The sequence below is a fragment of the Quercus lobata genome, unplaced genomic scaffold, assembly GCF_001633185.2.
Source record: "Quercus lobata isolate SW786 unplaced genomic scaffold, ValleyOak3.0 Primary Assembly Scq3eQI_205, whole genome shotgun sequence".
Taxonomy (NCBI): Eukaryota; Viridiplantae; Streptophyta; class Magnoliopsida; order Fagales; family Fagaceae; genus Quercus; species Quercus lobata.
In genome coordinates this window covers 248,257-264,476 of record NW_022154710.1, presented here as the reverse complement: position 1 = coordinate 264,476, position 16,220 = coordinate 248,257, and the positions used below count along the sequence as shown (strand labels likewise).

The window sequence follows — 16,220 nt, the reverse complement described above, 5'->3', positions numbered from 1 at the left end:
AAATGTAATAATAAAAAAAAAAAAAAATGTATGGTCTTTTAATCCTTACCTTTCCCCCCCCCCCCCCCCCAAAAAAAAAAAAAAATGGTGTGGTATTTTAAAAGCCCAAAGAAATAAAGGGTAATGGGCCGGAGCAAGTTAGAGAATGATGAGGAACATATAAATAAATATATTCGATAGGTAGAATATGTTCATCAAAAAAAGATAGGTAGAATATAGACATTGACTTGTAGTCTTGTGATGCTTTTTAGTTCTTTCCTACGAAGTTTCTAGGTCATGGTTCTAAATTTCTATGATTGAGAGCTAGCTCTTGACTCTTGTACTGGGCAAGGCAGAGGTAGGGTTCAAGGAAGATATGAAATAGAGAGAAATATAGATCTTTTATTTTTAATTTGAAGTTTTTGGTTAAGACTTAAGAGAGGGGGAAAAAGTGAAAGGAAAAAAATTTTCTTGTGTTATGTTAAATTCTTAATACATCATTGTCTAAATTAATTTGCTCTTAATAAATTGGAGGAGTGACCGATTATTAAAAAAAGAAAAGATGTTGGAGTGAAAATGTCAAAATTACTTATTTATACTATTTTCTCTCTATTTTTTCATACCGATTAAGTTCCATTAATGAGAGAATGAAAGATGATGGGCTCTCATAAGTCTAGGTTCATCCTTCCCCTACTTCTTTTCTTCACTATAAAAATTGAAAAACAATGATAAACCATCTTCAATTTTTCTTATTTCATTAAACTAGAATTTGTATACAACAAGGGGTGGCCATGTGTATACAAATAATATAAATTATGGTTTACCCTCACTGTAACCTACCAAAATATGAGTTAACTTAACTATACACTCAACTCAAGTCACCAAAAATGTATTAAAAAAAAGTATGGTTTTTTAATCCTTTCCTTTCCCAATTTTTTTTTTTTTTTTAAATGGTATGGTATTTTAAAAGCCCAAAGAAATAAAGGGTAATGGGCCAGAGCAAGTTGGAGAATGACGAAGAACATATGAATAAAAATATATTCTATAGGTAGAATATAGACATTGACTTGTAGTCTTGTGATGCTTTTTAGTTCTTTCCTACGAAGTTTCTCTTCTGAGACCATGGATTAACATTGGCTTTGATTCTCATCATTGTTATAACTAGCAAAGAGTGTTGCACAACTAGTCCTGTGGCTGATCTTTTTCTAGAGCTGATCTAACAAAGCAATAGATCGAGATTCGCGAGGATGAGCAAAACTCAATTGTAAGTTTGTAACGCAAATCATTTCTTCTTTCCTTATTTGTTTGTCTTTGTTTTCCTTCACTCTGTCTCTTTCCCTCTTCCTTTAAACTTTGTTTCTTGACCAAGAAACTTGATGCATCATCATATGTTAGCTAATTTTTCCTATGATTCATGATGGCAGGTATAGCAGTGGTTTAGAGTTGGCAAATTTCGTGGTGACCCATGATATCTTGCACGATGCATGGACTGCAATTTGGAGTCTATACTCAGAAATTAGTCAGAATGAAGGACCATCTTCCTTCGTGAGATTCAAAGTTTATGAACTACCAAACTATACCATTATAGCGTTTTTCACTTGGCCCTCTAGTAGCAAAGACTCCGTTCAGGGCGGTGGAGGAGGAAATTTAGTTTCATCTTCAACTTTTAAGGGGTCTTTTCCTTTCTTTGATTTCCTGTGCCCCAAAACCAAGGACCCAAGTTTCTCCATTAACGAACCTGCATTTCAGCTTTTTAAATCCATTTTTGGCGTGCTCCCAAAATTTGAGGTACCTCTCTATACTCTGAAAAGTTCTTTTTTTTTTTTTTTTTTAAATTATAAATTTTTAGTTTTGGTCATAGCACTTGTAAACTTGTCAAAAGATCAAGCAGTTAAGTCTCTAATTCAACCGTAGGTCATAAGTAACGAACTGCCTGAACAATATATCATTGCCCAAAATATCTTTATAAATTGATACAAGCTACTTTTTTTATTCATTTATTTCAGAAACAGAGTTGTTGGTAGTTGGTAGTACTCATTTGTGAAGTACTAGCTATTATTGTTATTATTATTATTTTTTTATCTGCAAATATTATTGATATTAATTAATAATTATTATCTACTTCTAAACTTTTAAAAATATCCTTGATATGATGTCGGATAAGTGATAATTGATATGACAAAAATAATATCTCGTGAATACTTGAGATGTCAACCACTATTTTTTTTTTTTTCGTGAGGATTGATTGATATTTGATTATTAATTATTTATTTAATACTCCGATTTTTTTTCATATATTTCTGTATTTTTCGAATGTATTGATCTGTAACCCAATAATATATTAAGGGTCCGTTTGGATACAGCTGAAAACTGAAACTGAAAACTGAAAAACACTGTAGCGAAATAATTTTTAAATGTGTGAATAGTATCGTGGGACCCATTTTTAATGAAAAAGTTACTGAAAAGTAAAATTTGTGGATCCGTGAACAGTACACGATGTGCTGTGATTGGTCCAAAAAAATTTGAAAAGTCAAAGTTTGCGGCTACTGTTCATTGAACAGTATATGAACAGTAGCCGCAACACCCAAAACGCCCCAAAACGCGTGAAAAAAAAAAAAAAAAAAAAAAAAAAAAAAAAAAACGTTTTGAAAAAACGCAAACGCAGGATTGGGCAGAAAACGCCCAATCCAAACGCAACCTAAGTTTGGGGGTGGGGGGGACCAATTTTGTATTATCGATGTGTTAAGTGGTCATGTGCACACTATATAACCATTTTTTTTTATTAATTATAGTTAACAAAAATCAAATAGAGGTTAATTTGAACAATTTTCAAACTTCCGGTTAAAAATCGAAATAATACAAAATTGATAGCTCAACCTAAACCCAACCAATGGGGTCTTTTTGCATTTGAATTGTTTTTGTTGGTATTTGTCTTTTTAAAAAGTTTGATTTTTAAAGGCCAACAAGATAAGAGTATAATCATTTACATATCTGTTCTAGATAGAATTCCAATGTCATAAGCTTTCTACTTCTAGCATTCTCAATTTCAAGATTGTTTTATTTTTATAATTGTGTTTTTTATATTAAATTATGATATTTGTGCTTAATTAGGTTCGTTGAAATTGTAAGTTTTGTTCATTTTGATTGACTTGGTCTGTAGTCTTACTTTGATTTGTTCATTCTCTAATGGGCTTCTTTCATATCTCTCTCTCTCTCTCTCTCTCTCTCTCTTCCATGTCAATGGTGTCATTCTTGACTCAGTATACTCATGGCTTTTGACATTGTAAATCAATTCACCTCCCCGTTCTTGCTGATGGTGTCAACCGTTAAGAATGATTAATTATTATTGAATAGTATATTCTTTGACTTTATATACTCATGACTTTTGACATTATAATTTAATTTATATACATTTTATCTCTTTTTATATTGTATTATCCTCTCTTTAATCTAATAGATTCTATAGTAAATCAAGTTGACATTGTAAATAAAATTAGGGGTTTTTGTTTTTATGATCATATCCAAAATATAGTTTAGTTGGAGCATTTGTTAGATTAAGTCAAATGGAACAAATCAAATAAGGTAAAAGACATATGTCTCTAAGCTTATTTTCACATGTTAGTCAGATTGTAAGTTTTCGTGCAACATGGTTCAAAGGGGTAAAATCTTTACTACAATTTTCTACCATTCCAAGCAGCTCCCCACTTGCTATTGTAAGATTAATTTCAAAAGTTGAATTTCTTATTAGTATGAAGATTTTAATATTAATTTATGCAAACTTAATTTGGTAGTAATATTATTAGGTTTAGATAATGTATCATTGAGCTGAAGTCATATATTTCGAATACATTAGGAAGTTATATTTATTAGTTTTGACATAATTGTATGCCTATATTTCCTTTGAATCACACGGAGTTGGTGACTAACATTCATAGTTACCATGTCATGCATAATAACATTTAACAACATGTACAATATGTTATGTAATTTTTATTGAACTATGAGAATTTGACAAGGCTAGTTATTAACACTGTAAGATTCATATCATAATGCAGATTGACAATTCCAAACCTTTAATTATCACCGGAAACTCTTTGGGAGGATCTGTTGCCACTCTATTCACCTTATCACTACTAGAAAAATTCAATTTTTCAAAAACCAAAGGCCCACTTTGCATCACTTTTGGTTCACCCCTTATTGGTGATGAGAACCTGCAAGAAGCCATATCTAAATATGCAGCATGGAACTCTTGCTTTTTGCATGTAGTTTCTGACCAAGATCTAGTTCCCAGAGTCTTAATTAACGGTTACCAACCTTTTGGCACATTTCTCTTCTGTTCAAAGCTGGGTTGTTCTTGTTTTGAGGACCATCATACAATTTTGGAGTTGTTGACAACAACCAATTTAGGGACTCTTGAAAATCAAGATCCTAATAAAGTTTTCGAGTCCTATGGAACATTTGTGAAGGATCTCAACCGTAAGGTAATTTGCAAGGATACTACAGATGATGAGTCCTTAATTGATTGGACTACAACACCATTACGAGCAGGCATTATTACACAACTAGTAACAATCGGACTGGTGCAATCACAGGTAACTCAGTTACAACTCTTTTTGGATTGTATATAATTAGAATACTTATTTGAGCTATGTCATTTTATGATACAGATAATGTTATACCTAGGCAATACACTAAATAGAATAATGTAATGAATGAAATACTTAAGGATTAAGTATTAATAACGAACCAAAGCCTTTATTTTTTCTTACATGGATAAACATTACTACAATTTGAAGTCTTTGTCTATGTCCTTGTGATCTTTCAAAACACCCCTTCTAGCCCAACTCATATTTACAAGTTATTGCAGCAACAGCAAAACGTTGACATCAACATTATCATAACTGATGAGGATAAAAGGAGAGCTTAAACCACACGGACATAAAGCCGACGGTTTAATACCTTTTCTTTGGGCGTAGCAGACGGTGCTTATGCTGACGGTCATAGTATCAGCTGACTCCGTGGTTGACGACTCAAATGCTGACGGTATAACAAAGGTGACGGAGGAAAATTGAGGCTGACGGACCGGGCACAAGTTTACTTGCTTTCCACGCTAGATAATATTTAAAGGATCCCCATAAGGAAAAGATCCCGTAAAATACGCTCAAAAGGACTCCTATAAGGAAAGGACTTCTACTCCAAGGTAAAGAGGTCAACCTTCTACTAGTATAAAAGCCCAAGCATCCTCACAAACTAAGGTACGCATAATTTACCCTCTCTAGCACTCTAGAGCAGTGAGAATAGTTCTAACTTGACCTTCGGAGGGTGTTTGGCCGGTACCACACCGGTACTCTCTGCTAGGTTCTTCCTTTTCGTTGTGCAGGTGCCGTTTGATCGTACGAGGAACGTGTGACTCACTGGTGATACTATTTTCGGCATCATCAGTTGGCGCCGTCTGTGGGAAGCGTAGCACGTTCTCGCTTCCTAGACAAAAGAGTTACATGGTACTCACTCGCTCAATGGCGACTACCAACGACGCTCAAGAAGAAGAAGCCCCTACGACTGCTCTTGAAAGACAGGTGAGGACACTCGCCGCTGCCGTAAAGCGCCTCACCAAACAAAATCACGACCTAGAAGAGCAACTGAGACAGAAGAATGCAGCCCCCAACAACCAAGGAGCAGATCAAGAGGGAACTAGCGCCGACAGGAGAAATCAGGAAGGCCCCCAGGCCAGCAACGCCCCGAGCAAACCAGAACGGCAGAACACGAGCATCCCCTCCCTCGCAGAGATTGCTCCGCCACTTGTTATCGCGGAGATGCAGGCCATGAAGGAACAAATGGAGGTCATGATGAATGCTCTCAAGGGACGAGTATCAAGCGACCTGGACGACCTTGTCAACCGAACTGACTCGCCGTTCACCGCCACCGTCAACTCCTACCCTTTACCAAGCAAATTCCGCATGCCACAGATAGACAGTTATGACGGGGTCAAGGACCCGCTGGACCACCTGGAGACCTTCAAGACCCTAATGCACCTTCAAGGAGTAGCGGACGCCATCATGTGTAGGGCCTTCCCTACAACACTGAAGGGCGCAGCGAGAATTTGGTTCAGCCGACTGGCACCAAACTCCATCGGCACCTTCAAAGAGCTCAGCGCTCAGTTTACCGCACACTTCATTGGAGGCCATCGATACAAGAAGTCTACAGCGTGCTTGATGAGCATGAAACAGCGAGAAGATGAAACTTTAAGGGCTTACATCTCCCGCTTCAACAAAGAGGCACTCTCAGTCGATGAAGCCGACGATAAGATCCTTGTTGCGGCATTCACGAATGGCTTGAAGAAGGGAAAGTTTTTGTTTTCCCTATACAAAAACGACCCTAAGACCATGTCGGAAGTGCTTTACCGCGCCACGAAGTATATGAACGCTGAAGATGCCCTATTAGCTCGGGAAGAAAAGCCCAGGAAAAGAGAACGACAAGAAGACAATCGGCAAGACCAAGGCCGCAAGAAGACAAGAACAGGAGACCGGAGGGAAGAAAGACGCCCTAGACCAATGGGGGGAAGGTTCACAAGCTTCACTCCGCTAACAGCCCCGGTGGATCAAGTCCTTATGCAAATCAAGGACGAAGAGGCTCTGACGTTCCCAGGAAAACTGAAAAGCGACCCCAACAAACGTTCCAGGGATAAGTATTGCCGTTTCCACCGCGACCACGGCCACGACACGGCTGATTGCTATGACCTCAAGCAGCAGATTGAGGCCCTTATCAGACAAGGAAAGCTGCAGAGATTCGTTAGCAAGGAGAGAGCGGATCCCCCCGCACAAGACCAGCACCCCCGACGGGACAATGAGCGACCGAGGCCTCCGATCGGGGATATCAGGATGATCGTAGGAGGAACGGCTGCCGCCGGGTCATCCAAGAAAGCCCGCAAGACCTATCTTCGGATGGTACAAAATGTTCAGCTGACGGGAGTCGTGCCGAAGATAGCACGGAGAGAAGGTCCCATAATCGGATTCTCAGAGGAAGACGCGCAACGCCCTCACCATCCACATGACGATGCGCTCGTCGTCAGCCTGCGTGTGGGGGACTACAACATGCACCGGGTGCTGGTCGACAATGGCAGTTCAGCGGATATTCTATACTATACAGCGTTCCAGCAGATGAGGATCGACAGAGAGCGGTTGATCCCAACCAACGCCCCGCTTGTTGGCTTCGGCGGGAGCCGGGTATTCCCATTAGGCGCAGTCACATTATCCGTCATTGTAGGCGACTACCCTCGACAAATAGCCAGGGACGTGACATTCTTGGTGGTCGATTGCTCATCAGCCTACAACGCTATCCTCGGGCGACCCACGCTCAACTCATGGAAAGCAGTAACCTCCACCTATCACCTAATGATCAAGTTCCCGACTGATTACGGAGTAGGCGAACTGCGCGGGAGTCAGATGGCCGCACGCGAATGCTACATAGCCATGATGGAAATGGAGGATCAGGTTCAGGCTTTAAGCATAGAAGAGCGCCGGACGGTAACAGAGCCGGTCGAGAAGTTGGAAGAGATACCCCTTGACAATTCCGATCCTAGTCGAACGACCAAAATTGGAACGCTCGCTAACACCACGATCCGTCAGGAGCTCGTAACCTTCCTCAGACGCAATCGGGACGTATTCGCGTGGGATCATGAAGATATGCCGGGAATAGATCCTTCAGTCATGGTGTATAGGTTGAACGTATCGCCCGCCTTTCCACCTATCAGACAGAAGAAAAGAGTGTTTGCCCCCGAGCGAGACCGAGCCATAGCAGAAGAAGTCAGAAAGTTACGGGAAGCAAGTTTTATTAGAGAAGTATACTATCCCGACTGGTTAGCAAATGTGGTGATGGTCAAGAAGGCGAGCGGGAAATGGCGGATGTGCGTGGACTTCACCGATCTCAATAAGGCCTGCCCCAAGGATAGCTACCCCCTCCCGAGGGTCGATATCCTAGTAGACTCCACGGCTCGACACCAGCTGCTGAGCTTTATGGACGCCTTCTCGGGGTACAACCAAATCCGAATGCATGAAGCCGACCAAGAGAAAACGTCGTTCGTAACCAGCCAAGGCCTCTTCTGTTACAAGGTGATGCCCTTCGGCCTAAAAAACGCAGGCGCAACGTACCAGAGACTCATGAACAAAATGTTCGCGCAGCAGATTGGGAGGAATGTCCAAGTCTATGTGGACGACATGTTGGTGAAAAGCCGAAAGGAGGAAGATCATCTAGGAGATCTCAAAGAAACATTCGACACACTTCGCTCCTACAATATGAAGCTCAATCCAGGAAAGTGTGCCTTTGGAGTAACGGCAGGAAAATTCTTAGGATTCATGGTGTCTCAGAGGGGCATCGAAGCAAATCCGGACAAGATCCAGGCCATCCTGGATATGGCACCACCAAGAAATGTGAAGGAGGTACAAAGCCTCAACGGAAAGATAGCGGCACTAAACAGGTTCGTGTCAAGGGCTACGGACAAGTGTTTACCCTTCTTCCGAACATTGAAGAAGTCCTTCGAGTGGACTGACGAATGCCAGTAAGCGTTCGAAGAACTGAAGGTTTACCTTTCCTCCCCACCATTACTAAGCCCGTCGCAGCCAGGAGAAGAGCTTTTTCTCTATCTAGCCGTCTCCCCCGCGGCAGTTAGCGCGGCCCTGATCAGAGAAGAGGAGAAAGTACAAAAGCCCGTGTACTACGCAAGCCGAGCGCTTCATGGGGCCGAAGAAAGATACCCGCCCATGGAAAAACTTGCCCTGGCATTGATCACGGCAGCCCGCAAGCTCAAACCGTACTTCCAAGCCCACACGGTGAACGTTTTGACCGATAAGCCTTTAAGGCGAGCAATGAGCAGTCCCGAGGCCGCGGGACGATTGGCATTATGGGCTATAGAACTGAGCGAATTTGATATTCAGTACCGCCCGCGGACTGCCATCAAGGGACAGGTCGTCGCCGACTTTATAGCTGAGTTCACTCATGATGAAGACAAGGAAGCAGCAGAGTCCCCTCAATGGAGTATATATACGGACGGGTCATCCAACAAGCAAGCCGCAGGGGCCGGCATTGTGCTATTATCGCCCGAAGGGGACACCATCGAATGTATGGTCCGTCTCGACTTCCCTGCCACCAACAATGAATCAGAGTATGAGGCTCTGATAGCAGGGCTCGACCTTGCCAAAGCAGCAGGAGCCGCGAGGGTAGTCATCTACTGCGATTCACAGGTCGTCACTAACCAAATCAATGGAGACTATGAGTGCAAGGGCGAAAAGATGAAGAAGTACCTTGGTGAAGTAAAAGCGAGAGTGGCTGACCTAGAAGCTAAAGTTGTCCAAATCCCTAGAGAAGAAAACGAGCGGGCCGATCGCCTAGCGAAAGCCGCCTCAGCAGAACAAATGGTCATCCCTGGTAATGTACTCTCCTTCATACAGCTTTCTCCGCTAATAGACCTCAGCAACATGCAGGAAATATGCTCCGACAAAAGCTGGACGACGCCGTTAGTTTCATACTTGAGGGACGGGGTCTTACTAGACGAAAAGGAAGCCGCAAGAAGACTTAAGGTCCAGGCAGCGAGGTTCGTCTTGATAAAAGATGTCCTTTACAAAAGAGGTTTCTCCCGACCATATCTAAGATGCTTGGGTGTGGAAGAGGCAGACTATGTCATGAGAGAGGTGCATGAAGGAATCTGCGGAAACCACTCAGGGACCAAATCGTTGGTACACAAGCTTGTGCGAGCAGGATACTATTGGCCCACTATGCAGAAGGACGCCGAAGCCTATGTCAGGGCCTACGACAAGTGCCAAAGGTTCAGCAACATTATTAGGCAACCAACCGAAGAGCTGACCCCAATGACGGCCCCATGGCCGTTCGCACAGTGGGGCTTAGATATCATGGGACCCTTCCCTACAGCAGCACGACAGCTAAAGTTCCTGGCGGTAGGCATCGACTATTTCACAAAATGGGTGGAAGCTGAAGCATTGGCCACAATCACGGAGAAAAACGTACGAAGCTTTGTTTGGAGATGTATCATATGCAGGTTTGGCATTCCTAGAGTCTTCGTCTCGGACAACGGACGGCAATTCGACAACGACCCCTTTCGAGATTTCTGCTCACAACTAGGAATAAAGAACCACTATTCCTCCCCCGCCCACCCTCAGGCTAATGGCCAAGTCGAAGTAACGAACCGATCCTTGCTCAAAATTATCAAGACCCGGCTCGAGGGGGCAAAGGGTATATGGCCCGATGAATTGCCAAGCATATTATGGGCTTACAGGACGACAGCAAGGACACCCACAGGAGAAACACCATTCCGACTGACATATGGAAATGAAGCGGTCATTCCAGCAGAAGTTGGGCTCACAAGCTACAGGGTGCACAACCACGACGAAAACAAAAATGATGAGGCCATGCGACTACAGCTGGACCTAATAGACGAAATCAGGGCAATAGCAGAACAAAGGCTCGCTCGATACCAGGACCGTATGGCTAAACACTACAACTCTCGGGTTCGACACAGGGACTTCCAGGTTGGAGACCTTGTTCTTAGAAAGGTCATGGGCGCCGCTAGGGACCCTACCCAAGGGAAACTCGGCCCCAATTGGGAAGGACCCTACAGAGTTACGTCGTGGCTAAGGAAAGGCACATACCATCTAGAGACATTGGAAGGAAAGAAACTGCCGCACCCGTGGAACACCGAGCACCTACGAAGATACTACCAGTAGGAGCGACAGCACAAAGTTCAATTTTTTATTTTACATTCCAGCAAGACTTTAGTCTCACTCCTCATAACTATCATTTACTTTAATCTTTTGCAACAATTCTTCTTTTTAGCCCAAGGGGCAGGATTTGGTTTTAATTACTTTCATTTGAATGCATGACAATAAGAGGAGTTTTTCAGAAATTACTGAAGTGTATTTCTTCTACGGTCTACTAGGTTCGCGGCCAAAACCGCTAAGTCCATAACATACGGACCAAAAAGACGTCAAAGACATCAAGGCTAAGGCCGACGGTCCAAAAGATGAAACAATCATCGTATGGACGAAGTCCTAAAAAACTAAGGACTAATGAAGGTGTTAAATACACCAAAGCTTAAAAAGCTGACGAACCAAAAAAGATGTCAGAGACATCAAGGCTAAGGCCAACGGTCCGGGAAATCTAAAAAACCGACGGTCCAAAAGATGAAACAATCATCAAATGGACGAAGTCCTAAAAAACTAAGGACTAATGAAGGTGTTAAATACACCAAAGCTTAAAAAGCTGACGGGCCAAAAAAGATGTCAGAGAAATCAAGTCTAAGGCCAACGGTCCGGGAAATCTAATAAGCCGACGGTCCAAAAGATGAAGCGATCATCAAATGGACGAAGTCCTAAAAAACTAAGGACTAATGAAGGTGTTAGATACACCAGGCTTAAAAAGCTGACGGTCTAGTGGATGAAAATATCATCATATGGACCAGGTCCTAAAACTGACGGACTAATAAAGGTGTCAAAAACGTCAAGGCTAAGGCCAAGAAAACAACGGTCCGGAAAAACCAAAATTAAAAAAGTGACGGTCCAACAAAGTCAACGATCCAATAGATGAAAATATCATCATATGGACCAGGTCCTAAAACTAACGGACCTATAAGGCAGACGGTCCAATAGATGACGGTCTAACGAAAAAGTAAGACCCTACTTACAAACGTGGTTCTCAAACCAACAAGCCCGTAGAAATGATAAAAAGGGGCTAAAAAATCAAAAAAATAACGATCTCATCAAATAAATGGGGCCATAAGAAATTAGAATCAGTATACATGTTCAAAGCGACGAATTCCAAGTGCCATAAAAAGGGGCAAATAGAGTTACAGGTAAAAAGCCCAATAAACAAAAGGACATTTAAAAACATTGTTCAAAAATTACAATAGAAAAGCTATGGTTAAATGGCAGGAACATCCTTGGAGACCCCATCAGCTTTATCCTTGGCAATTTGTGCCGCATCTGAAGACTCGGCAGGAATAGTGACGGCTGGCTGAGCCAAAATAACTCCGGCATCATTAAGCAAAGAGTCCAAACTAATAGGTCTGTCACCTTTGTCAGCAACAGTTTCACGAGCAGGAGTCATCGGCACGGAGGCGTCCATGGTAATTCCGGATAGATCCAACTCTGGATAAGCTGACGCTACCTGCCTCAGACAATCGTCGAAACCTGTGCCGTAATAATCAGCGCAGGAGTCAATAAATGACTGGGTTGTCTTGAATTTTTGGACCGCATCAGTCCCAGCCGTCTCTACTTGTGCACGTAAGGATGAAACCTCCTCCTCAAGCTTCTTCTGCTGACCCTCAGCCTCTCCCAACTTCTCCTTTACATCCTTCAGCTCTGAGTTTAAGAGACGGACGGCCTCCTTATATTGCGCTTGCTGATCCATCAGATTGGCGTTATGCCTCCTAACCCGAGAAACGACGCCTTCTTTGGCCACGCACCGGTCTTGAAGTGCTTTTACACGAACCAAGGCCTGAAGGAAGTACAACCGTCAGCCATAAAGCAAGGCAAACATTAAATTAATCAAAGTAAAAAGCATACCCGTGCTATGTCAAAGAAAGCTGACGCCCCCAGGTCTTCCGTCCCTAGCTGAGCACAAGGGTCAAGATCCGTCTGTTTTATGAGGGATTCTACCCCCTCAACAGCATAATCCTTGTGGGTCAGCAAGCAACGGGGTCCCTCAATGACGGGACCAGAAGAGGTCATCACTCCTTTCCCAGCACCGTGACCAGACTTGGGAGGCGACTTCGTGGAAGGCACATCCCCTGCACTGACAGCTACCTTCTTAGAAGGAGGATCGTCCTTTCCGTCAGCCTTCCTCTTAACTGAACTCTTCAAAGAGGAATGAGGGGTTGACGCTCCTTCTTTTCCCTTAGCTTTCTCCTCCTCCTTCTTACGGGCAGCAGCGGCCCTCACCCTTTGCTTCGCAGCTTCCATCTCTACACAAAATAAATTGACGGATCAGTAATAGCCGACGAAAGAAATAAACCGACGGGTCATGTAAGGCTTCGACTTACGTTTACGAGAAAATTCTTCCAACTTCCGAGCTTCAACCGTCGGCTCTGGACCCCCACAATACAAATGGAGGGTGTCTAGGGTGATCAAGTCCCTACACTTCCGTTGCTCAAGCGATATGCCAAGTATCCGACGGATAAATTCCCTTTGTTCGTCAGATATCTCCGGGCGAGCACTAGCTGAAATAAAAGGGAATAGACGGTGTTAAAGGAGACGGACTCAAGAAAACTCCCTGATAAATGAAAAGAGACGGTAAGAAGAAAGACAAGGGGGCAACCTGACTCCCTAATATAGGCCCAAGTGTTATCAAAATAACCGCCAGGCAGTGTATCCCACTCACCTGGACGGCACACCCAATCCGTCCCTTTAACAAAGAAAAATCTATTCTTCCAATTTCTATTGGAGTCTGGCATATCAAACACTAATCTTAAGCTCTTCTCACGTGGAGCAAAATGGTAAGTCCCCTTGGCAGATACTTTATGCTGGGGTCTGTAGCAATAAAAGAACTCGTCTAGCGAAAGCTGACGGTTCCCCCCACTCAAGCGACCCCAAAGGATCTCAGCACCAATAAAAATCCTCCAGGCATTCGGAGCAATTTGGCTGACGGACAATCCCAAGAAATCCGCTAGACGGTGTAAAGCCGTCAGTGGTAATCTAAGGCCAGCAGCGAACATGGCATCGTACATCCCCACATCAGCAGTCCTCCCTGTATAACACTTCTCATTTTTTCTAGGGAGACGGATAGGAATGTGGTCTGGGATTTGGAAACGGGTACGCAACTCGTTAAAAACTCTGTTGCTCATCTTTGGAAGGAATTTATTGACGGCCCACTCCTCCGGGAGGATGAAGGGACGGTTACCTCCAGAACTCCCTGAAGTTCCATCACAGGACTCGTCGTCACCTTCATCCTCATTTCCGTCACTACTAACCTCGTTACCCTCGTCCCTACTCCCGTCACTATCCGACTCCTCGTCGCCTTCATCCCCGTTCCCGTCCACACAAATTTCCTCGTCTCTCCTCTCGACCTCAACCTCACTTAACACTTTATCCCTAACTTCCTCAACTTGGCCTTCTACATCAATACTAAGGGACTGGGCTGACGTTTCCTTTCCTGACGATTCAGAAAAGCCGTCGGACTCTTGACCTGAGCCAAAGAATTCGTCGTAGCCCGCTCCATCGAGGACTGACGACTGATCACTCGACGCGTCACTCGACATCTGACTACCTACAAGTGACGGATATGCTCTAAGTTCCTAGACTGACTTTGTTTTTTCAGGAAAAAATAAAAAAGGGAGAAAAAAGCGAAGAGAAGGAAAGAAGAACTTACAGGTGAAGCAGATCTTGAATGGATGGAACGACCTTGAAAGTGACGGTGTTGATAACAGCTGACGGATCAAATTGGAAGTAAGGGTGACGGATTCTCTCTTGAAAAACCAGCGAGGTTGAAATGATGAAATGAGTGAAGGGGCGTGGTATTTATACAAGAGAGAAAACGCACGGAAGACGAGGCGACGCCCGCGCCCAGAAACGAGGCCAACGAATGAATGCCACGTGACCTTGCATTTAATAGCTCGAAGATCGAGGAGTCGTTCATATTTGATTTTTCCCTAGTCATCTTCTAACTCCACATGCTGACGGTCTTATTCGTCGAACATGTAGAGTAGGGGGCAACTGATGAGGATAAAAGGAGAGCTTAAACCACACGGACATAAAGCCGACGGTTTAATACTTTTTCTTTGGGCGTAGCAGACGGTGCTTATGCTGACGGTCATAGTATCAGCTGACTTCGTGGTTGACGACTCAAATGCTGACGGTATAACAAAGGTGACGGAGGAAAATTGAGGCTGACGGACCGGGCACAAGTTTACTTGCTTTCCACGCTAGATAATATTTAAAGGATCCCCATAAGGAAAAGATCCCGTAAAATACGCTCAAAAGGACTCCTATAAGGAAAGGACTTCTACTCCAAGGAAAAGAGGTCAACCTTCTACTAGTATAAAAGCCCAAGCATCCTCACAAACTAAGGTACGCATAATTTACCCTCTCTAGCACTCTAGAGCAGTGAGAATAGTTCTAACTTGACCTTCGGAGGGTGTTTGGCCGGTACCACACCGGTACTCTCTGCTAGGTTCTTCCTTTTCGTTGTGCAGGTGCCGTTTGATCGTACGAGGAACGTGTGACTCACTGGTGATACTATTTTCGGCATCATCAATAACAAAGACAGAAAAACAGGCAAAAATGATGGCAATTTCAAACCAGCATGCTTTTGATCCCACCAGGGGGTTGAATGACATTAAAGTGCATATGGTCTATCTAGAACAGTATAAGAAGTTGTCTAAAGAATATAAAGATGGATACTATGATAGATACAAGAACGGAGTCGATAGGAGTGATATTGACCTAGTAAAGCATAAGAAATTCCTCACATGTTACTGGGAAGAAATGGTTGATCAAGCAGAGAAAAGGCCTCAAACAGTAGGTGCCTCCCTTCGTACCCGTTCACTCTTCGGGGGAACAAATTATCGAAGGATGATTGAACCATTGGACATAGCTGATTACTACAAGGCAGGCAAACAAGACTACATAAATCAAGGAAGGTCAAAACATTACATAATATTGGAGCAATTGCTGAAAGAAACGGAGAAACCTTCAAGTGGTCCAAATGAATTGAAGAAACAGAATGTGGCGTCAAGTTTGACAGAGGATTCTTGCTTTTGGGCACATGTTGAGGAGGCTCGCATTTCATGCAAATTGCTGAGTAGCAGAGAATCAAATGATAGGGAGAAAGAAACAAACAAACTGATTGAGTTTGAAAAATATGTATACGGTTTGATGAAAAATTATGCAGTGTCTTCTGAGATTTTCTTGCCTGAGAGTAGCTTCATGACATGGTGGAGAGAGTATAGAGAGATTAAGGGAACTTTTTATCGTTCACATCTCACTGGCTTAATGAATAATGAAGAGAATTACGACAAGTACGCTAAGGGCCGCTTGGTGATTCCCTGAAGGTTTATATGATTTTGATCACATATTTCAATATTTATGTGTGCACTTCCCTTCAAACATTTATGGTATTTCGAAGTCATTCCCCAATAGATTGTAAATTAAAGAAAATCATCTTTTCAACTTTTTTATTATTTTTATAAAATTTTCATGTCTTGCTTTTTCCATTTTTGGGTTGGATACTTGGATTGGATG

At 42.9% G+C, this 16,220-nt stretch overlaps 1 protein-coding gene across 1 annotated transcript; it reads left to right on the top strand.

Annotated features, from left to right (window-relative positions):
* Positions 1–1,002: 1,002 nt before the first annotated feature.
* LOC115973029 (senescence-associated carboxylesterase 101-like) lies at positions 1,003–16,192 on the top strand. The gene is made up of 5 exons (XM_031093271.1): positions 1,003–1,243; positions 1,404–1,767; positions 4,035–4,571; positions 4,847–4,880; positions 15,238–16,192. The coding sequence occupies exons 1-5, from the start codon at positions 1,227–1,229 to the stop codon at positions 16,026–16,028; spliced, it is 1,743 nt and encodes a 580-aa protein (XP_030949131.1). The 5' UTR covers positions 1,003–1,226; the 3' UTR covers positions 16,029–16,192.
* The last annotated feature ends 28 nt before the right edge of the window (positions 16,193–16,220 follow it).

Bases quoted from the DNA above. Each gene is read 5' to 3' on its own strand.
- LOC115973029 (XM_031093271.1), top strand. The intron at 1,768-4,034 runs GTACCTCTCTAT...ATCATAATGCAG, and splicing joins GCGTGCTCCCAAAATTTGAG to ATTGACAATTCCAAACCTTT. The intron at 4,881-15,237 runs CTGATGAGGATA...CATCATCAATAA, and splicing joins TGACATCAACATTATCATAA to CAAAGACAGAAAAACAGGCA.